The sequence below is a fragment of the Pterocles gutturalis genome, unplaced genomic scaffold (assembly GCF_000699245.1).
Source record: "Pterocles gutturalis isolate BGI_N339 unplaced genomic scaffold, ASM69924v1 scaffold11658, whole genome shotgun sequence".
Lineage (NCBI taxonomy): Eukaryota > Metazoa > Chordata > Aves > Pterocliformes > Pteroclidae > Pterocles > Pterocles gutturalis.
In genome coordinates, this window is record NW_010118146.1 from 41,183 (window position 1) to 64,474 (window position 23,292).

Genomic DNA, 23,292 nt, shown 5'->3' on the forward strand with positions numbered 1-23,292 from the left:
AAAAGTAGCAACTGCTGGGGTGAGGACGTTTCAGGGACAGATCACACCCGATGTGGCTGGGGAATTCTGAGGAGGCTTGTCTCCAAACAAACAAAAGCCAATAAGTGGCACTGCCAGGAGTCAGAGTCAATAGTAAGGCAGACAGACCCAGCATTATATGCCTTTGCTCAGGTGAAGAGCATTCGCATTGGATCAAAAGCAATTTGCTGACTGTATTGCATCCTGTAACTTTTTTTTTGTACTGAGACACCTAAAGGCAATAGCACCATTTTTGATTTAACCCTTTTTTCCTCTTCTCATTTAAACACAAGAAACTCCCTAAGTTAAGAAGTAATCCAATTTTACATTCACCTTGGGAATTAAAGAACTACATTAACAAAGAATTCAGAATTTTTCATTTTGCTTTTGCTGTTGTGCTTTTTATTGCAATTTTATGATGGAAAGTCTGCACACACAATTTATATGATCCTTTGCTAACATAACAAACCAGAAGACAAAAATTTATGCTACTTTAGGAAAGTACAACACAGACCACAGCCTGAACTGTTGGTCAAAACACCACCTCCACAACCTGCCCACACCCTCCCAGTGCTTTACAGCCATATTTTGAGAGTTTGCTTCCGTCATACGGACAAATGCTCCCGTGTCACGCAGGTGCATGTGAGCAGGTCTGTGTCCCCACCAACCCCCATTTGGGCACTGCGCAGAGCATTGCCTCATACAGAGGCAGCAGTATGCTCTCTCATAATGGCTTTGCAGCTAATTTTGGGGTGCAGCCCCTTTTCTGCAGTTATTTTGAAGGCCAGTCTTTCCAGAGTCATGGCTTGCTCCCTCCCTGCCCCTCACCCCAGTAGCACAAGCAGTGACAGGGTGCACAGTCCCACCAGAAGCCAGGCAGTGAAAATGACTGTGGAGAGCCTACCAACACGTTAGTGCTCATCCTACAGTCTTCTGTCACTTCACTCAAAGGCTCCCAGTCCACAGAAAACTAAGCATGCCCCAGTAAGGAATTCGTCCCTTAAGACAGCCTAAGAGATCACGCACATACATAAAAATGAAGTCTCCTCCTATGTCACATGCAATGTATTAACATAGCAAAGAGCCAAGCACTCAAGCATACCAGCATTAAAAAGCCTGTGTTATCTCCTTGTAAATCTAGCACCTGATCTAATACCATTTTTATCACCACACAGATAGCTAAGTTTGCTAATTGTATCCACCAGTTTTTCATTATGCTTCTTCAACACACTATCTCTGGAGTAAGATACACAGAAAGATAAAATATTTCCAAGCCCCACAAAAAGGTTACAAAAGAAATGAAAAAAAAAAAAAACCCAAAAAAACCAAAAAACAAACCATAGCTCAGTACTTGGAACTTTGTTTCCCTCTGGAAATTACAGTAGGAGTGAGGCAGCCTCAGAGCTCTTCCCTTTGACCCCGCAGCTCACAGGCTTTCAAAGAGCTTCCAAAGAAAGACTCTGACTTCCCATCTGAAGGCTTTGGACTGCCAACCTCAGTTATCCTAGTTGAAATCAATGGGGGAGAGAGGTCATATATGTTGTGTGTGTGGCATGGGGAGTTTTTGTCCCATCAGAAATTTTTGTATTTAGACATCTGCTTTCACCTAAGTCTGTCCTTGTTGCTTAAGGATTCCCATGATACAACAAACTAGCTTAGTGAGGAAATAAACTATAATGAAAATATGTGATGCAGGAATCCAGGCATGAGGAATAAAACACACACAGCATTTGAAAGCACCACATTATCTCCAGAGAACACAGATATTACATCTGAACCAGAATAAAACATTTACAGTTTTCCCAGCTAAGGGACATGCCAGAGAAGTCAAGCATTTTCTGCAGAAACTTTCTAACTCAACACAATACAGTTTTCAAAGAGGAAATGTGTATGTGTTTTTAGGCAATCTTCCCCTCCTCTAAGTGACATGCACCCATATGCCACACTTTCCATTTAGTGCTTCATCACATGCCTTTTACCTGTTTGCTACCATTCACTCATACATCCATCTTTGCTAGGTCTGCTGACAATATTTCATAACTCCAAATGAAAAAAGACCATGACTTTCCATTAAAAAGAGTTGAGTGAAAGAGAGTCTCTTCCCCACCCAGACCTTTCCATGGAAGGGTGGCCAACACAGCTGGAACCCACATGCATAGCATTCATCACTTCTTGTTTCTTTAACTTCCTTTACTGGGGTCCAAGGTCTGAATCCATGTTGGAAAAGGTTGTGTGCTGCCACTAGAAAATTTTATACTTCAAGAATTCAATTTTCCTCACAGGATGATGCTGTGATTTTTTATTTTCTTTTGATTTTGCTCTTTCTGAAGGACACTCTACAGTATATGAGAAACTCATCTAGGTATAGTTCATCCTGAATGCATACAGACAATGTGGTGTGAGAAGGAAAGAGCACACTACACATTATGGTTCCTTCATTTGCACAAATATCACTACTGATGCAATCATACAATAATTCTAAGGTGGATCTATTAAAAAACAGAGCAGAGCAACTGGCAGCGGTAAGGTGGAAGGAATATTTCAAGAGATGCTTTCAAATTTTTTTGTTTAAGCCACATCACCTTTCACAGTTGGTTTTGAGTGCAGTTGCAAAAGCAGCTAAATCAGCAAAATTCAGGAGGTAGCAACATGTGGCAGAAAAGTTCTGAAACTGGCCGTGCCGTTCGAGAGCTGTAACCCAGAGCCAGCCACATCTTTGCTCTGTTTTCAGATTTAGTTTCGTGAGATAGTGCTGGTCAGGATGCAGCTTGCCACCCCATCAGCCAAGTCCACCTTCCTGCATTCTCGCCTCCCCTGACATTTACCTCTGACATTTCCCTCTGTTTGCTCCCTACTTGGATATTTCAACAGAAGAGCAGAAAATCAGCCCAGCAAAGAAAAGTCAATTTTTGTTTGTTTGTTGGCTGGATTAAGTGGCTGAAGAGGATGAGACAAAGGCCAAAGCCATCCGAAAGGCAGCGGCTGCCAGGAGGGATGTGGGTGAGCAGGGCTGCTGCTCCCAGCAGCGGGAGCTGCTGAGCAATTCCCCCAGGGTTCACCCTCCAGAGTTAACGAGTTACAAGGGTGCAAGCACAGTTCTCTTACACGGTGACCACACTAACAGTAACACTATATCCATTAATTACGGAACATCAGTATCTTACTGGGATCACAATTGCAGCACAGTTCCCATACAGTAAAACTTTTCCTTAAATACCGCCAGGAAAACACCAGTACTCTGACGACGGAGTATTGGACACACAGGCAGCAGCTCTGCTGGCCCCGAGACCTGCACCGCAGTGACAGCACCTCTCAGCATACACCCACCTCAGCGCAGGACCTGAGGGTTTCAGAGGAGAACACACTGCTGCCAGCCTCTCCGGGTACGGACAACATGGTACAGCTTCACCACCCACATCCCATTCCTGAACTGTACAACTCCTCAGTCAACAGGAAAACAGATTATTTTTGAAGACACACCAGTTTGCAGAACAAACAGGTAATGGAAGTTTTGACAGTTTGTATGTTTTTCTTTCTCAAATGTAAAATAATTTTACACTTAGCTTTCAAGTGAAATTAAATCTAATGCATTTTACATTGAATGCCTGTTTTGAAATTGTCTCATGGTTAGCATCCCAACAGCCTTATTTCGTAACAGATACACACTGTACAAGTATAACTGCAATTCAGTATGAAAAAAACCCGTAGAGTTTGTTTGGTTTGGCATTTAAACTTGCTACAGTAACACCTTCAATTTAAGTCACTAAAATTCTATTATTTGAAATTAGAATTGTGCATATTTTGAGATCAATATTCTCAATTCAGAATAATCACAACAAATCCCTTTTCATAGAAATTTTAGTGAATTTCCTTAATATAACAAGTGTTGTTAGTGTACCTTTTTCATAGATGTCTCTTCCAAAGAATAAACACTATTCCCTTTCAGTGCTGAGAAAGTGAAACTTACTTGTTTCAGTACTGCCATTTATAACAAAACAAACAGGAGATACAGCTGAAGTTTTAACACATAAATCCAGAAGCTTTCATTTGTATTTACCTTATTTTACAAAGTATAATATTTTAAAATAGAGATAGGTGGCTGCCACAGCATGTCCAAGTGGCAATCAAAAATTAAGCAAGCAGAAGTAAAAAAAGAACACTATGACAATCCCAATGATTTTGGAAATGCTCCAAGTAGAAGATCAAGGTCATACAAGCTGGTCAGAGAATTCAGTGCAGAGTATCTTTCAGCATCTTTATCCTAGACACAAACATTATCATCTCTGCCCTTCAGTTCAAGCCCTAATATTTTTTTTTTATTTCTAAAACAAAAAATAAAATTTAGTCTCCTTAAAGGGTAAAATTTACTGAAGCAAGCTGAAGGGATAGCAACAAAATGACCTTTTCAAAGAAACTGTGTCTTTCCAGTACTGTAATAGCAGATTGATGGTCTGCATTTCTGCTTCTGAAGATTTAGGACTGCCAAGTCCATGATCAAGATGTTTTACTCTGAATCACAGATTATTTGTTGTCATAAGCAGACTGGAGGCTTCTATTTATTCACTAATTTGGATGTTACTAAGAAAAGGCAGCCAGAGAAGTGGAAGTCTCATAATGAAGACCTGATCATATTTGGTTCTCCAACTGAGTTTCAAAGTTTTAAATAAATCCAGAGCCAATTTCCTCACTCTGAGAGCTGAAGTAAATAAAGTTAAAGCCATAAAGATCCCTATAAATTATTTTTACAAATCCTTTTCTCTGCTGCCAGTTTATCTGCTCTTCTCCAAGACAAGTCAGTCAGTGCCTAGAAGTGGTGGAAGGACTTCCATCTGCTACCACTTCAAACAAAGACAGTTATCATGGGAGGAAACATTGACCTGTCCAAGACACACGTTTCTAAACATATTAGACCTGCTGTCTCTGCCAAGATGCAATTAAACACTGGCTAATCTTTAAAAGCCTGTAAGAAAGAAGTCTTAAATCCCGCATTCAAGAATGACCCACACTGAATACAGGCAAGCTTCACAGTGATTTGTAATAGCCTGTTCTGTTTTCACCAAGAGAATATCCTGACCTACGGTTGCTGCAATAAGCTTGCAAGGATTGATTGTTCTGCACTACGAGCAAGCCACAAGGGCTCTTAAACTGCATCTACAGCAGGGCACCATGGCAAGTTGAAATTGTGTTGTGACTCTTGCAGTCCCTCCTCTCTCCTCGACTCCCCAGTCACCCACTCCTGTCCTCCTCCTTCGTCTGCCCACGCACATCTGACCATGCAGTGAGCTTTTCGTCAGGGAAGGAGATCAGGGGAAAACTGACCTAAAACCAAACTGGACAAGAAAATTAATAGCTTTCTGCTGGTTTACACGATTGATTCAGTTCACTGTAGGGCCAGCAGTATGTGGGGCAGACCTGAAGCAGTCAGAGCTAAGTCAGCTTAGGCCGCTCCCGAGCTGCTGTCAGATTTTTCCCTCAGAGAGGAGGGGAAAAGCTTCAGACAGTTCCTGTACCGTCATTTTGAGATTTTAACTACTCCCAGCAATAAGGGCAGAAAGGATCTTTTGGTACATACACATAAATAAAAGGCTCTCTCCTGCTTGGATAGGCAGGTGGGTTGTTTCTCCAAGCAGCCCGCTTTCTGTGAGGCGTTACATCTGCACTGCGCTGTCGTGAGTGGAGCCACACTGCAGCTGTTGGCCTGCAGCCGGGTAGCACTGGGCAAGCAGGACACGCACTGGTGGCCTGAAGGAAGGACAGAGCCTATGGGCAAATAAATGTTTCCTAATCAGAACAAAAGTCATAAGCAAAGCTGTCCTTGCAGGAAAAAGCAGTAGTACCTCCAGTGCAAGTCCCACCAGACACTTAAAACTCCCAGCCAGGATCCCAGAAAAGTACAGCACTGATATGGCAACGCTACTCAGATCCACACAAGCTAGCATGACATGCTGCCTGCTTTGTCTGGCCGTGTTTTTGTTTCCAAAATAACTAGGATACGAAATCTTTAATTGCTGCTGTTATTCTTCATTGGATAGGAGCAGATTTCTTCATTTAGAAAAATATCTGTCATGTTGTCTCTTATCAGCAGCAATAGAAAAGAAGCAGCTGTTGTACGTATTATATATTCCGTTTTCTTTATTTCCCCTCTTTGGGTCATGCCTTGGCTATTCTCATTCTCTGCTTTGCCACACGTTACTGACCCTAAGCCCATGTGAAGCACCTACCCTCAGTCAAAGAAGAACATTAAGGAAAAGTCAAGAAAGGAGGAAAGGCAGCTGCATGAATACTTAATTTACTGAAATGCAACACTCAGTCAAGAAGGGTGAAGTCTGTCCCCTGAAAAAGTCGAATCCATCAGGTTTAAAGTTTACAAAATGCAGACTGAATTTTACATATTGTCTTCCAGACTTAGCAGAGATATTAATGAATAAACATAAGCAAGGATAGGACAACACTTCAGGCTGATTCACAACTCTAAACTCACCCATGACATCTGAAAAGACTCATATGGCTAGAGTCAAGGTTCATATAATCAAAGCTTCTCCTGCCCAAATTCCAAAGCACTGGAGTGCACTAATTGGGTTTCTCTGCTGTACAGATACAAGAGAAGCCATTCTTTCCAATAGATGACTAACACTGACAGCTTGCTTTATTTATTTAACTTTCAAAGCACAGTCATTTTTAATGGATCTATAATTCAAAAGCTCTTTAATTAATTTTCTTCAAGCTTCCTAGAAACACAGATCTGGTTTTCTGCCTTGAAAAACAAGTCAGTCAAGTTCTAGACAAAACTCCCTTTTCAAAGTCAAAGCTATAAATGAAACCAAAATGAGATTTTATTAGGAACGCTGGTTGCAATTTCACCACATAAGCTACTTGTTCCATTATACAATCTTTTTAAGTTGCTCTTGTTTTTCCTCCCTGCCTTCAATCCATTTTTGTTTGCTATAATAAGAACATTTCTTCCCTTATATTGCTTTTTGCCTCACCACATTATTGATTCTACTTCCTGTATGTTTTTTGTTGCTTTTCTTTCTTCTGGCTTATCCTATAAAGCTGTAAAGTGAGTGCTCCAAGGGAGAACAGCTCTGTACCCAGCTGTACAGGACTGAAACCAGGGTGGAAGCAGCACTGGAACTGGAGAAGGCCCTTGAAGAGGAACTGACAGAGCGGCACTTTGTCCCTTCTGGACAGCAGTTTCACATCAAGCAGAAAATGCCCTCCTCATTTCTCCACAGAATTAGTCTCAAATGTTTGTATAACAGATGGCACATAAAGTAACTTACCTGTGCCTTAGTACTGGAGCACACAGGTCTTCATCTGCATTTTTAACTGAATTATTAATTACAGCACACAGCACTCCAGTAGAGCTTGCCCTCCTCTACTGCACCCAGGCACTTCTCATGTCCCTGGCCGGCCGAGGCAGGCACAAACATTGTGCTCCACTGCTGCTTCTGCCAGAGATTATTCTCCTCAGAGAGTAACCAGCAGCAGAATGAAATGCATGTCCTTAACCTAATACATAGGTGAGGTAACCTAATACATGAATATGTGAGGTAAGCCACTGATGGAGATACATTTGCACTTAGGTGCCTGACTGTACGGGAGAGGACTGAGGCATCAGTGTATGAGCTCATAGTTTGTTCTACAAGAGGGTGAGCTCTGCCACAGGAATAGGACAGAAACCTGGAAGGAGAAGCTACAGGAATGGTTAGTCTGCCCTGAATTCCTCCAAACACAAGCCAGACAGAGAGAGAAGCTAGGGCATCCAGGAGCTGGGGACATCACCCACAGAGGCGCAGGAACGTGGATCCACAACTTACAGTGCAAATACTGGACCATGCTCCCTCCCACAGTTCTGCACAGACACTGTTCATTAAGGGACAGATACATTTCCAAGCCACAGAGCCTTCTTCAAATAGCCTCTTCCTCTAAGATACTGCCTGGTTTATTACTATGCCTAAATTCAAGACTATCTGTAATTGAAAGATTCCTTAACTGAATGTATGGGTGACTAAGGCAGACATACAGCTCCTATACGCAGAACTGGAGTGGCGCCTGCAGAGATTTGCACATCATCCATTAGACTTCAGTAAATTGATTTCTCATCTCACAATTCATGCCATAACCAGAATTCAAAGAATGTGAGCAAACAAGTTTTCAAGATACTAACAAGCACTTCTGTCTCAACTTATCTCTAAAAACTATGTAAGTGTATGTACAATTCATTTAAGAAGGACCAGATGTTCTCAAAAGACAAAAACAGGTCATACTTTTCTGTCCATCAGTAATTGCAGACTTATAAACAATCCGCAATGCAACATCAAGCAGTTTTCTTTAAAAAAGATAAATGAAGGATATGAGCACTGGTACAGAATGTATGACTAAATTCTGTAGCTGGCAACAAATAAAACAAATAATTAAAACAAAAGTGAACTTTTTATTGTATCTGACTAAATAATACGCCTTTGTAGAAATACTGCAATGAGCGCTGCCTGCAAATTTCATGCTTTGAGTGAAATTTAATTAACTTGAACTAGTAAAAATCCCACGGGGTTATGTTATTTGTAAGTGAGAAAATGGGAGTCATGTCTGCGTGACTGGGGATGGAAATTTGGCCTGCCTTGTTAAATTACAGTTCCTCTTGAAAGGTGCATAAATATTTATGTGAATTTGTGTGCTGACATTTGTTGCTGGACTTGAATACTCAAGTCACTCCAGATAACTTCTAAATTCACCTTCCTCATACATGTGGTTTTTCCTCTATGCACATCCTGTTGCCATGATAATTTGGCTTGCATCTTCCTGACAAGCTAACCTGAAAGGAGAGGCAGGAAAGGGAAGTAAAGCATCATTCATTCATAGGCGATTTATGAACCTCTGCATGCTTCCTTTTGGAGCAGAAAGTTAACATATGCACACAAGAAAAATGTGCCTGCACCTCGCTGGAAGAAGCAGCCGGGGGTAAAAAACCCAACCCTGTATGCTGACTACCTTAAGAGCAGCTCCGGAGCTCATTGCTGCCCATCTCGTTTCCAATACTAGCCCATCCAGTTTTCAAGTTCTGCCAAGTGTAAGGACACAGCGGAGGAACAGGATATCTAAAAGTCAGTAAGCAAACTTAGCAGAACAGGGTTTGTAGGTACAACTTCTCTCTGGTGCTCTGTGCAACAGATTCAGTTTCTTACTAGGAAAAAATAAAAAAAAATGTAAAAAAACCAAAACAACTCACAACTGACAGAACTTTCACATCCCTGTCTCCAAACCACTTACATTTCTCAGAGGAAAAAAAAAAAAACCCACAACATTCCCTTCAGATCATGGAAGTATGGGATAAACCATCAACCCACAACAATATCAGACATACACCAGTGATACTATATTGCTGCACTAACAAACCCTTGTAACTGCAAAGTACATAACCATTTCCCAGCCAAAATAAGCAGAGTAGTTGGAGCTCAGGCACTGCGCAGGCCATCATGGGAAGGCTTTAATTTGCTGGTGAGAAGGACCAGACCTGACAACCATGGTGGAACACTCTCCTCCTGCTGGGAGGACTCCTTGGCAGTACTACTGAGACCTGCTCTCAGGAGGGAGGCTGACAGGAGCCCTGCGCTGGTGCACAGCAGCTGAGGGAATCTGCAAGATGCAGACCACCTATATCCTGATGGCAGCATCAGTCACTTTGGACAGGGCTTGCATGGACACATGCACATGCGTTATGTGAAGCTTTTGCTACCAGCAACCTTCCACAACACTGAACACTAGATTGGATCTACATAGCAAGGAAAAGCCATTTAGCAGCTGTCTTAAAAGAAGGAGGGGGGAAAAAAAGCAGCAGGGGGAACAGACACTTTACAATTTACTCTTACAGTAAGGCTCTAACGCCACTTTAGCAGAGCCAAAGAGCTGCAAGTGATGGCAACTTTCTGGATTTAACTATACACCCATCTTAAACACCCTCTTGTAGTTTGAAGCTGTGATTGTATAAGCAGCTGAGACAAGGCAAAGGAATTTGGAAAGGGAGGAGAGCAGCACCCCTATTTCCTTTCAGTGGCAGTGAGCTCTTAGCTGCAGAACAGGGATGAGCAGACCTGCAAGTCCTACTTGCCATTGCTCACATTAAAAATAAAATAAAATAAAAATCCCTTAAAGTGACATTACAATCCTGAACAGTTACAATTACAAGTAATGGCATGAGAGAAGATAAGATTTCTCACACTGAGCATACCCAAACTGCTGGACCTTGTTCGGAACAATTAATAGACAGACACTTTAAATGGTACATGCAAGCTGTATTTCGAGCTGGGGAAATTGCAATTGTACTCTGATTGCCATCATCATAAGTATAACAACTATGGTGTTGCATCTTAACTGCATCCCAATTGACCAGTCATACAAAAAGTACCTCAAATAAAATTAATTCCTTGGGCTTTTTGTCACATTCTTAACATGTGAGATTTTGAGCAACTGAAATGGAAAAACTGATTAAAATTAGATCCTGCTGCAATTTCTGCATTAACTGAATGTCTTCTAACCTCCCAAGGAGTTTTAGAAAGACCCTCCTTTTATTCCCTTTTGGCATACTTTAAGATTTCATATAAATTCATTTAAAACAGGCTGCCTCAAATAGTACACTTTTTCCAGGATTCCAGACAATACACTAGCAATGCTTCAAGGCCACTTCTGCTCCAGAATACAGTGTGTAGGGGTTAAAATAAGGATGACAGCCCATGCCCTAATGGCAGACAACCTGGCCTTAGAAGAACCCATACCCACTCTGACCATCAGAAAAGGGAAGGATACTCAGAGGAAGTACTAAGGAGAAAGAGGCCAACAGATTACAGGAGGAGTACTGAAGGAAGCAACGTAGAGCAAGGAAGATTTATACTTCTAAGGAGAGTACTGTAATTCCAATAACCTTTTCCACTCTTGCATAAATTGAGCCCCCAGGCATTCGATAAGAGGCATGCACAGTCCTTTTCTTGAGCAGCTGGAGTGCTCCTACTTTTTTTTTTTTTTTTAACAATTCTCACATAAAGCTATTAAAAATGCAGAGGTGCTATTTCCAGAAACTCACTTCCCATCTCAATGTCAGAACAGCCTGTGGCTGCTCTTTAAACAAAGATTTATCATTTAACAATTTATGGTCACTTCAGAGTGATCCAGTAACATTTTCATTCAGCCAATCCCTCTGCGATCGCTCCTACTAGGATCTGCGTCAAGTGACTCAAAGCAAGGAAAGGCTGGTTACATAAACAGAAGGTAGGTGGCTTAACAACCTTGATCTTATCACAGACTTGTCAGTGAAGAGAACTGCACGTTACTGCCGAGCTAAAGCACATGTCAACGCACTGGAAAACACTCAGATGTTTTCCACACCCCCTGATTTGGGAACGCGTTGCAGAGTTATTTGTTGAGACGGTTCAGCCTTGCTTGCTACTGAAGAGAGAGGAGAGAAAAATGGACAATGAAAATCAAGCCATTACATTGTTCAGACCATTCAGACTCCAAGGGAGGTAAGAATTACAAGTCTGAGATGCTCCATGATCTCAGAACCTGTATACTTCTAGAAGAGAGTGGAAGAGGGGAAAAAAAATCCAAACAAACAAAAAACAAAGAAAAGAAGAGATAAATCTCACCCTTTATATTGACATCTGACCAGAAGAAAAATTATTTTACAAATCTTACATCACCATAGCCCAACACCCAGAGGCTTCCATGCTCTGTTTTGGCATTTGCTCATTCTTCAGCCTGGAGTAAGCTTTCTAGCATGCTGCTCTAGTTTTCCAGGATACATGTTAAAAAAAAAAAATTCTTAAGAAGCCACATTTAGCCTCTCTCAGATCCGTGCCTGTGCAATTTACAGGAGTAACAGGTTAGTTTGACCCAGCTATAAATGAGAAAGATACATCACAGCTGGACATCTTAACCAGCCTAGAAGCCTTTGACAAGCTTCTCCAGTGTTTTGAAACACAATCTATGATTTTCAACTGCGTTTCTACCTTTTTTCTCCTAACAGTGTAAGAGAAAACATTGTGCCTGCTCATCCTGCTACTATGCATTGGAGGGCCTCCCTTGCTTCCTTGTTCCAATCTGAGAAGATATTGTCTCCCTTTCAGCAAAGCTATTTCCAGAGCCTATTTACTGCTTCATTCAAGTCTAGACTTTCTAATTTTGCAGCGTAAGCTGTAGTTCAGTCACCCATGAAACTGCTGAACAGCCTGCAATTGTGTGCAAACCCGCACCGCGGCTTGTGCTGTCTGAGCTCAGGTACAGTCATTACCGATGGCACCCAGCACTTCAATGGGAAGCTCGTTAAACTTGCCAGGAGCATTTGCCAGAAAAATACAACTCTTCCCCCCTCTTTCCTCCCACTTAAACAGTTTAATTAATATCATCATACTATTTTTGACTTCAGGAAGTGACAAAAGCAGGGATGAGACAGATATGGCATATGAAGTGATCAGCTGGAAAGGAACCCTTGCTTCCCTCCATCCATTCACTGGCCCTGCACAGTATGGGGCCACGCTCCCGCTCTATTCCCCAGGCTCGGCCAGTGCAAGGGATCCAATGCCCAGTGGAAGATCTTCCAGAGGAAGAGGAGACAAGAACAGAGGATGCGTCCACTGACAAAAGCATGTTTGGTCTGCTCCAGAGGGGAGGTGGATGGCTTCCCCTCAGAGGTCTCAGCCACCCACAGCTTGGGCAGCAGCACATGAGAGGAGAGGGGGAGAACGGGGAGGGTGAACTCCTGCCTTCAGCCATGAGAGCTCTTGCATCAGCTCACACCAGCTCGTGACAGCAAGACCTAAGGAAGGAACAGCTGCTGAGTCAGGCACAGCGTGTGGCCTTCCGCACAAGCACAGGGGAAAGGCCTGCCCTGGGGTCATGACCGAGGCAATGCCCCAGGGAGACTAAAGTGACCCAGAAGTAACAGCCTCCACACCCTCGAGATCATCAGATTTGCTTTCTCCCATGACTTTCACATGTGCTGAGTGTACTTTGTCCTGCATGAGTTGCGACCAGAGCTATTTGCAGTACAAGCAGCACACCTCGCCAGCTGAGTCCACAGACACCAGCTGAGGCGTTACTCAGGGGCACATGTCCCTGCTTAGGGCTCCCCCTCCCTCTTGGCCTGTGTGAAGCAAACTCCTTGCAGATCCAGCCACAGGGCTTTCCACTCCAATGGGCAAATTCAAACCTCTTCATCTCCAGCTGGGCAGCAGGCTACAGTGCCATGTACCCAACCGTGCTGAGCCAGCTGGTGCAGGATGCCTGTCCTTCCTCCCTGGACACGCATGCAGCAGCAAATACTGGGACAAAAGACACACTTTATCCCTGCTTCCTCTTAAACAACCTGTCTTCTTCCAGCCCTGCACTCTACACTCTTTTCTTCATTTAACTGCTGGGCAGGCCATACATACAAACATTGCAGCCAGAGTGCTCCCTTAGCACCCCTCCACCATTTCTCTCTCCAGGAGATTTTGCCTCCACTCCCAGCGCTCTCCTCCAACAAGCTGCGGCCCATTTCTCCAGAAAACTGCTCAGCAAACATAACAGGGGACCTAACCAGCATATCACAGCAAACAGCTCCAGCTCTGTGCATCAGCTGACTGCTGAGCGTGGCATATTGGGAGCCACTTTGCCCTCATGGGGAGAGCTTCCTGAGGAACTTGCTGCTGCCTTGCCACACAAGATGTGTGCCAGCTGCTCAGGGGCACAGGAACCCATTGAAGGTTGGGTACCAGGTGGGAAACTGCTTCTGGAAGGTGGCAGAAGCTCACACCGCTCCACATCAGCATGAAACAAAAGCTTTTCAAAGCTCTGTGTGTGTGTGTGTGTTCAGTGGAAGAGGATTAACTGCCTTTCATTCTCCTAGATGATGCAGTGACCAGCAACACACGGGAGGACAAAGTCCCCGGTTCACTTCTCGTCTGCAGCAAGCACCATCACCTGCGCCAAGCCTGTCTCTTCCTGCAGGTTCACTAGAAGTTCCAACTGAGATACCTTTTCCAACAAAACCACAGCAGCTGCAGGAAACCTCTCCAGTTTAACAAATCAACATCCAAAAGTGGTTTATTTAGACAAGTCTGGAGCAGCTCTGGGCAAGAGGCTGTACTTGGAGGCCACAAGAAGCTCTCTCACTACAACACTGAGGAAAGCCCGCAGAGGAGCACAGGCTGCTTGGGCTCAGGGCTGTCCCTCCACAGAAGGTGAGGCTTGTCCCGGGCTCACTCTGCACTTTAGGGCTGACAGGTAGGAAAACAGTGTTAGGCTATTAAGAATAGCATGGTTTGAATGGTGAGGGCAGCTCAACCTTGGCAGCTCTGTATTTTAAAGACAGCACTTCCCACTCCCAAAGCATCCAGGACTGTTATTTACCATTTCCCTTAGGCAGGCCATAAATCCAAGCACAACTAGCAAGCTCAACACAGTGTAAAAGGATCCCTGTGGCAAGCTAATTACCTTTGCAGGCTATGAAAGCCTAATACAGTTTACTTCTGTACAGCAGCTTTGAAAACTTTGGCTAATGACTGTGTTTAGCAGATCAAACTTTCCACTTCCTATTGTTCTGCTCAGGGCAGCCAGCCAGGAATTCAGGGGCAACAAACCTCCAGGGGAAGAAATCAAGGCCATGAAGCGAAAAGGAAGAGGGGCTATGAAACAGAAGATGACTCTACAAAGGAATGCAATGGCATGCTACAGATTGTAGCAGAAAGGAAAAGACAGTAAATCTAAACTGAGAGAAAGCCTAACAGATTATGAGAACTAAAATCAAAACCAACAACAACAAAACAAACAAACAAACCCTGTTCCTCCCATTCTCTTATGACTTTAGAGATTAATCCTCTCCCACGACTCTACACCAAGATGATGACTTTTCTGTTGTTGTTTACATGAAAATATTTAATACAGAAAAATCTACTCCCCTCCCCAGCCAGAAGGTCAGAAGATTTACCAGAGGTGCAGGTGCTGTATCTCACACATTTTCTCACTTCCACAGAAGTACACTGATGTTCAGGCTGCAGCTAATTTTACATAGATCTCTCCTAACACCTACTAGCTCTATTTGTGCTTTGCCCATCCAGACATCCGCCCATTCGCAATGGACACAGACATACAGTGGTTATAGCAAACACTTGGGGGGAATCAGGCTGAAATCCTTGCTCTGGACCAAGCAGAGCATGAACTCACCAGGATCTCCCACTTGCTGAATTAAAGCCTTGGCTGGCAAGCTATTGTCTGATCTAAGGTGACACATACACTCTCTCACTCTGATCTCAGAATGTCCACAATGGAACTTTACTTAGATGGCATTTCCCCACAAAAGTCTTCAGTTACAATGACTCTCTTAAAAGTAAAAAAAAACCCCAAACACACCAACCATGAAAAACTAGCATGCTACATTGCACTGGGAAAAATCCCAACAAGCCTGATTTCCAGGTGAATGTCATACTGGTAATGGCTGAGGCCCCCTCCCATGTGAACCACACAGGTTAAACCACTTCCCAGTAAAAGTGTAATGTCTTCAGTGGTAGTCTTGTGAAACAGACAAAAAGAATAACAAAAAAAAAAAATCTTGATAAAAAGACTTCAGGCTCGTCTAACATATTTTTGCTGTACTCTACAATCCTGAGGCAGGGACATTGGATCTCTGCTGTGAGTAACAGAGGAATTTCTGAAAAAGTGCCAGATTATGTACCACTAGAGACAGCAAAATCGGGGAGTCTCCTACTGAGCTCAAAACTGCAAAGTGAAATCCACTCCCATTACACATTATGGCTATGACACAGATGACTTCTAGGTTTAAATAACAAAAAGCAAACCCAAAACACCTTACAACTCTTTTAAAATAAGCTCCCAAACAGCTTCACAGACTGCTCTGTAGCAACCTAAAGAGACAGCTGCAAAATCCCTACCTCCTTACCAAAGCTCAGGCTAAAGCTTTTTCAGTCTGTCTGATTCTGATTTGACCTGTTTGGATGAAAGCAGAAAACCAGAGAACAGGAAACCACATACTCAATAAAGACACATCTGAATGGGTGATGAAGACATACTCACGCAGTGCGTACAGGGAGAGGACTATTCCAGCCAGGCAAAACCCCTCAAAAAACCTGAGTGTGCTGAACATGGTCACGTTCACTGAGAGTGCCACAGTCAGTCCAAATATCAAAATGAATATGACAGAGAAGAGCAGTACAGGCCTTCGACCAACCCTAAAAATAAGAAAGTAGGGAGAAACTATGTTAAAAACCAAATGGACATAATGCTAGATGGACATAAAAACTAGCAAAGAGAGGAATCATGGAATGGCCTGGGTTGAAAAGGACCTTAAAGATCATCTAGTTTCAACCCCCCTGCTCTCGGCAGGGTTGCCAACCACTAGAGCAGGCAGAGGAACAAGTCGTGCAATCCATTCCAAATACTACCATCCATTTTTAATGCTAGTTTCAGTAATCTCATTTTTTTCTGCTTACTAAAACACAGATTCCTCCATCAGCTTTGCATCAACAAGTTCATTTCCAACAGGATTAAGTGAGCACAGCACATGATGTATTACCGCTTGATTTAAAGATCATTTTCAAATCATCAAAGGTGAACAAGGAAACATTTAGGAACTACAGTAAGGCCATAAACAAATACCCTGGAGATTAAAAACAACTTCTGAGAGCTTTCTGTAGTACCGCAGTAGAGTATATGGTATTAAATGTTATATATAGCATGGTATATCATTATTTCTCCATAGTATACAGCCACAGAGCTTACTGCAGAGCTCTCTTCTTACAAACAGATGTGTTTCCCAGCTTCATCTGCAAGAGAAGCAGGCTCAAAAAACTACTTTTCTTCACCTCATTGTTGAGGGCAAGCCTAACAAACACAGAACAAGCATTAAACAGGGCTCGCATTGCTTCTGTGAGCTGTAGAGAGCTGATAGTAGTGCTCTCTCCCAGGAGAACAGTGAAATTCCAAGTCCCTTCACCTCGCATCCCCACAGCGGCTGCTGAGATCAGCAAAACCAGCCTGACTGGAGGACTAGGAAGAAACTGCTCCAAAAATGTTACTGGCAATGGGGACATTAGGATTTGCAGTCCTCCCTTGGAGGCAGGCTTTGCACCTGCAGCCTGCAGTTGCACGTGTTGGTGCAGTGCCTACAAGCGGGAAGAGCTATGCTGCCACTGAACGTGGGGGCACTTGCTGCAGAGTTTGGCTCTTTTACGTCAGAGGAGTAGGAGATTTTTACATCTCTTATTCATATGCTTAGTGTTTATAATTCCCCTTTCCTTATCTCTTCCTGTGCAAGGAGAATGATACAAAGTGCTAGAGCACACGGTTATTTTTAAGAGAGAATTGGATCTCTTTGCGGAGATATCCAACATTTTTCAACTCAACAACTCCTACAAGTTTTCCAGTGGAACTGAGGATCCCTTTTAGTCAGGTCCATATGCCATTTTCACAAAGAATATCTGAACTTGCTTTTTGTAGGCAGATTTCACAGACCCATTTAAAGTAGTCTGTCAGCCTGCAAGCCAGCCATCAGGTTGAATGTCAGCACAATAAAGAGCATTTAAATCTCACAACTTAGCCCAGTTCTACAGACTGAGGCATTTCTATTCAATTATTTCAGCAGACTGTTGACAACAGCTATAAAGTATACTGTATATATGCATTCACAATTAAAACTTTGGATTTTGCTTTACTTGAAGAGTGGTGGGAACACAACATCACTGCCTCAGTGACATGCAATGCACTGGGAACATCCCGGACACTGGGGCAGTTGCTGCTTTACATCCTCCAGATTTTATATTTATGGAACACAAAGCACTTTGGCAGGGAGAGGAAGTGCCTCATACAAAACCTTGAATACAGAAAAAAAACCTATGAACTTTGTGTTATCAGCGATCTGCGCAGACTTTCGCAGCCCTATTTTCGCAATCGCCAACCTGTAATTCATACTAATTAGTATTTGTAGAAGTGTTTTGTAGATGAAAGGCATTATGTAAACACTCAGAATTAGGAACTTAATTCTCATCACAAGCCTGATGTGCCATTCCCTGATGTGGATTAAAAAAGACCTCATGCTTAGCATACATCAGTTCCCTTCTTCCCTTTCCCCCACTCTCTGTACTAAAAGTTATCCATCATTAGGACGTAGAATTTCTTCTGCCATTATAGAAGTTACACAAATGAATGATTGCTGCTAATTAAGAACCAGGACGTCCAAAATGCTTGAGCCCGTGAAAGCCTACTGAAGCCAGACAAACCCTCTGGTAAGGGGCATCATCAGCACCTCACAGAATCACAGAATGTTAGAGATTGGAAGGGACCTCGAAAGATCATCTAGTCCAATCCCCCTGCCGGAGCAGGAACACCTAGATCAGATCACACAGGAACGCATCCAGGCGGGCTTTGAATGTCTCCAGAGAAGGAGACTCCACAACCTCTCTGGGCAGCCTGACTCTACTCTTTCCTTCCAACCTCTATATTGCCATGGATGAGATAACATCTTTGACAGTGTGCTTTCTGATGAAAAGCCACTGACTTCTGTTGATTTTCCACTTTCTGGATTCAACAGTATTGGTCATATGGACACGATGCTACAAGCGAGACATCACATAGGTCACTATAAAGAAGGAGAGGAGTTAATACAGAATGTTTTTCATGTTATATTCCTGCTATTTTCGGGAAAGGAAAAATCTAACTTGTCCAGTTGTCGGTTACAGTATGAAATATCTAAGGTAATGAGGAGTCTGCATATAATCACTTTTGTGATGTGTGGCTTTCTTGTGTGTTAATGTTTATATTGAATTAAAATAAATATTGATGGAAATTGTCTTGTATGACTAAGTATTCAAATAGAGAAATGCCAGTTAAGATTGCAGTGGGGGTAGACAAAAACCCAAACCCTTTTCTTCAGTACCTCCTCCCAGAGACAAAACTAGTCTCCTTCCTCACCAAGGCATGCAGCACATCCCTCAAAAAATCAAAACTCCAGGGCAGCTATCAGCCATATATTTGGCGATTCAGCAGTGTTTTGACATGATGGTGTCTTAGAACACAAAAAAAGCCTTTTATGTGGTGACAGAATTATCTAACAGTATATGGAAATGATTGTCAGAAATTAAACCAGACACAACCTTCCTGATAAAACAGTGCAGGATGCTATCTGCTGCCATCCAGACTACTCCAGAGAGAAATTTCTGTGCCACGGAAGTCTCAGCCTACACTGCATACTATTATCTAGATCAAATGCTAAGTGCTGCCTGCACAGGTAAATAACTAGGGATACAAGCAACCCTAGGCTTTTGAGGAATCTGCAATCTGCACAGTGTGATGTGCAGAAGCATCAGATAGTTACTCCTAATGTCATCAGTGTTGCACCACAGGGGGAAAGCAAATGGGTTTGAGGATAAGACCCACTTTTCCCATGCTCCTATGCATGTACCTTGCCATCCTGAGAAGACTAAGCTTTGCTCTTGCTGCTGGTTACATTGCTCTTCCCATGCCACTCTTTGCAGGTTTTGGGACTTGAACGGACACAAAGGCTCTATAAAGCACCACAGCAGCTGTAAAGCAGGGGCAGTACTGGGCAACAAGAGGCAAAGACCTCAATGCTACACAAACACCAAGCCCACCCTACTCCAGAAGGAAACCTTCCACAGAGACCTCAACAGCCTGTGTCCAGAGCAGGCAGAACCGCCAGCAATGCTCTGCCTGTTGAGCAAGTGACTTATTCAGGCATCGGACACAGCTGGTCTTCATGCAGCCAAACAAGTTTACAGACCTTCTTCCTACAGATTTTCCACATGGAGCTATCCAAGCGTGCACACCTACTGTGTTTTGAACGTGGACCACTCAGCACTTAGCACATGACCTTAATACGCTCTACGCCTCTGCCACGTACAGCATTAAAAACTTTCTTTCAAAAGGAAAAGAAAAGCCTCAAACTCATGGTATAAAAACCCGAAGTATCTCCTAATTATCTAAACTGGACAGTGGTATATAAGTGAAATGAAAACGGATTTTGAAAGTTTGTAACACTTTTATACATTACAGTATTAATCACCCCTGCTCTTGCTTGGGACTGACATCCTTTTTTAATTCTTTTTTTACAGGTATCTGTCTGTAATCTTTCTCTCCACACAGCCCACTGCCTTGGTGGAAACTCACATTGTGATTAAATAGCTAAGTAAATCCCATTTAAACCTTCTTTTACCAACCCTAAATACTACTGCTAAATGACAAAAAGCCTATCCAGCGCAGGACCCCTGCTGTGTCAGTTACATCAGATGGAAAGGATGAGGACTGAAGAGGAGCATGAGGACCAGCTTTGGTGGCAGCAAACCTTGTCCTTTCAGGTCTCCCACAAAAGGGCAAGGGGCTCACTTGTCCCTCCAGCCACCAAGTTACCCTTTTTCTCCTTTGCACCACAGCTGGAAACCAGATTCTCCTTAAGCTCTCTTAAACTCACTAAAAAGAACCCCAAAAGCAAACCTAATTTTTATATCAGGGTAATTTTATGCTGCATTAGCTCAGCTAAGCATCTTGCAGAGGGATCCAGAGAGCGCACGTGGCAGCACAAAGTACACACTGGGGACAGAAATGGATGAAAGAGCAGGATTCTCCTTCTTTTGGTGGCAGAGAGCTATTAACTCTGCTTATTGCATTCCTCTCCTGAAGCCAGTGCCTTTGGCAACAAGTTGTTCACTTATTTGTGACTTATTTGTCAATTATAGCATCATTTCCCTAACTTGGGAACAAGCCTACTTTCTCCATACTGATTCCTTTTTAGGAAAACCAAGAAAGATCCCTCATTCATCTCCCCACTATCCTTTGTACATATTGTTAGAGCCCTGTCTTACTTTGGTATTTTAATAAAATTCAATTGTATTTCATCATGCACGTTCCCTGCTTCACTAAAAATCATGACTCCTCACTTGCCTAAAAACTTTTAGTGACTATTCCAGAATTAAGATGCAATTTTGCTACAAATGCTTGAGCCAAACTACTGCACAGCTGCGGGGAGCCTTTTCTCTCCCAACTGACTGGTGAGTTGCAAAGGCTTTGTAAGATTTCCCTATTAGGCTGCTCTTCTTCCTTTCCTGTTTTAATTAACGGCAAAAGAGTTAACTTGAGGCCATTTAAAGCACCAACATTGGCAACTGTGCTGGAAGCCACTGAAGTGACTGGGACAGCATTGCAGAGCTATTGTTTCAGATGCTGCAAGTTTCCACTGAAATCACTTGAGTCATGCCTTTAATTTCTTTGTTCCCCCCCTAACTTTTGCACTGCGAGACCCTTTCTTTAAATAAAAGCTGAACTCTCAAAATAACTGGGGTATCCAATAATATTTTCACTACTACAGTTTAAGGAATTGCACTCTATGCTCTTAAATATCCCCATATTAGCAACACCTAAGTCAGCAATTCCTCAACACTACATTGAAATGCTTGCTTAACAAGAACTTTTAAAAATAGAACAATGGTAAGGTTTGCAAAAACAGCTTTCTACCCCCAGAAAGATACTATGTAAGCACAAAGCTGTCATTACACTAGTCTTGTATTCAGTCAAATCAATGCCACTTCCAATTTCTTTTGGCTCCATCTCATGTTAAAAAAAAAAAAAAAAAAAAAAAGAAAACCCTAAACCAAAGGCTTCACTTACATAATTAGAAAATACTTAATTCTTTACTAGCATTACAGGTGTAATAAATTGTGTAAAAAGCAGGAAATAACTAAGTCAACTACCAAATAGTTTATTTTCATATTATTTACCCTGGTATAAATTTCTCCGTTCAAGCAATTAACACACAGTTTTAACTGTTTATTCATCACGTTTCTTTCAGAACCTGAAAAATCATTATGCAAAGGTTCTTCATGAATATAAAGTGGAAGAAGATCAAGACAATATTTAATATTTTATTGCTCTTTATTTTTAATTACTTTGCATTAAAAATTTTTCACTTACCAGTCAGCTATGCATCCTGTTATTAAGTGGCCAAAGATTAATCCTACCAGTAGGGAGAATTTAGCAATGTGGACTTTCCAGGCAGAATCACAAACAAGATCCCACTGGAAGAAAAAAAAAAAAAAAAAGACAGACACACTGAAATAAGTTACTTATTCTCAGATGCACTTAAACATACAAATGCTGGTGTAGAGCTTCTTCCAAATTTCAGTCCCAGCGTAAGTGCATGGAAATGGCAGAGGAAAGCTTTCCCCCTCAAGTCAAAATCTGTATCCCAAGAAGCAAATTAAGACTTGTTTACTTCAGTGAGTTTTATCGGGAACTTAATTATAAAATGACAATATCCAACGCTTATGTCTCCCCCTCTCCAGGCTGCATGAGTTTAGACTTTGGCAGTACGGATGCAGCTGAGTGCCTCACCCTAGTAGCCCCAGACACCTCCTACCAGAGCCCCGTAAAGCCCACCAGCAGCAAGCCCAACAATTGAAGAGCAAACTCTCCTGTTGACCTCCTCAGATCTGCTGGGAAGCACAGGGAAAAGCAGATGCTTTGCCGCAGACCCCTGATGGCCATTACCTCCAAGCTCCCATGGACAAAGCATCAAGACACTTTCATTTTCAGAAAAGCATCCTGGTTCCCCAGGCAAGGGAAGGGGATGAAGACTAGCAGCATGACTCGTCAGGCTGGATCTGAAAAGCCAGGTCCTGGCATGGAGCCAGACAGGGCAGCCAGAGAGCCCAGCACGGCCACACAACTCCTTGGCACAGCAGCTCCCACAGCGATATTTCACAGCTCAGAGATCAAACGTGGGCTGAACCTCCACACTAAAGCTACCCCCAATACCGAAGTTACCCTTTCTGTCCAAAGAAAGAGAAAATGGACCGTTTCAGGTACCACACCATTAAGGCACGGCCTTATTCCCATGAGAAAGATGGGAGCAGCAAGGTTTTTAGCAAAGCTTCCCTAAACTCCAAGGCATTTTCCTCTGAGACATTAGACTGACCCTCAGGAGAGCCAGGCTGCATTTGTGGCTTTAGCCCAACATCCTCATTGCCCTCAGACATGTAACCTAATCTCCCTTATGTGTAAAGCGTGGATAGTACTATTATACCCTTGAATAAATGTAGGAAGATAAGTTTGTTCGTGGTTTGTGAAGTGTCAAATATTGATGGTAATGGGAGCTATGCACACTTCATAAAAAATAAGTACAGCTAACTTTGGGGAGTCAGATACTTCAGAACTGAAACCTTGCAGAATAAGTGGCAGTTCGTGTGTAATGGAATAGTAGCAGCCCTCCTGACATAAGTA

At 42.7% G+C, this 23,292-nt stretch overlaps 1 protein-coding gene across 1 annotated transcript in view; it reads right to left on the reverse strand.

The window, feature by feature from the left end:
- The window catches only part of LOC104463666 (solute carrier family 22 member 23-like), a gene marked incomplete at both ends in the record, with an annotated part of 77,391 nt that overhangs the window by 38,127 nt on the left and 15,972 nt on the right, over window positions 1-23,292 (reverse strand). The window contains 2 exons of the mRNA XM_010076088.1: window positions 16,081-16,235; window positions 21,985-22,088. Coding sequence (XP_010074390.1) covers window positions 16,081-16,235; window positions 21,985-22,088 — 259 coding nt within the window. The remainder of the gene's footprint in view (window positions 1-16,080; window positions 16,236-21,984; window positions 22,089-23,292) is intronic.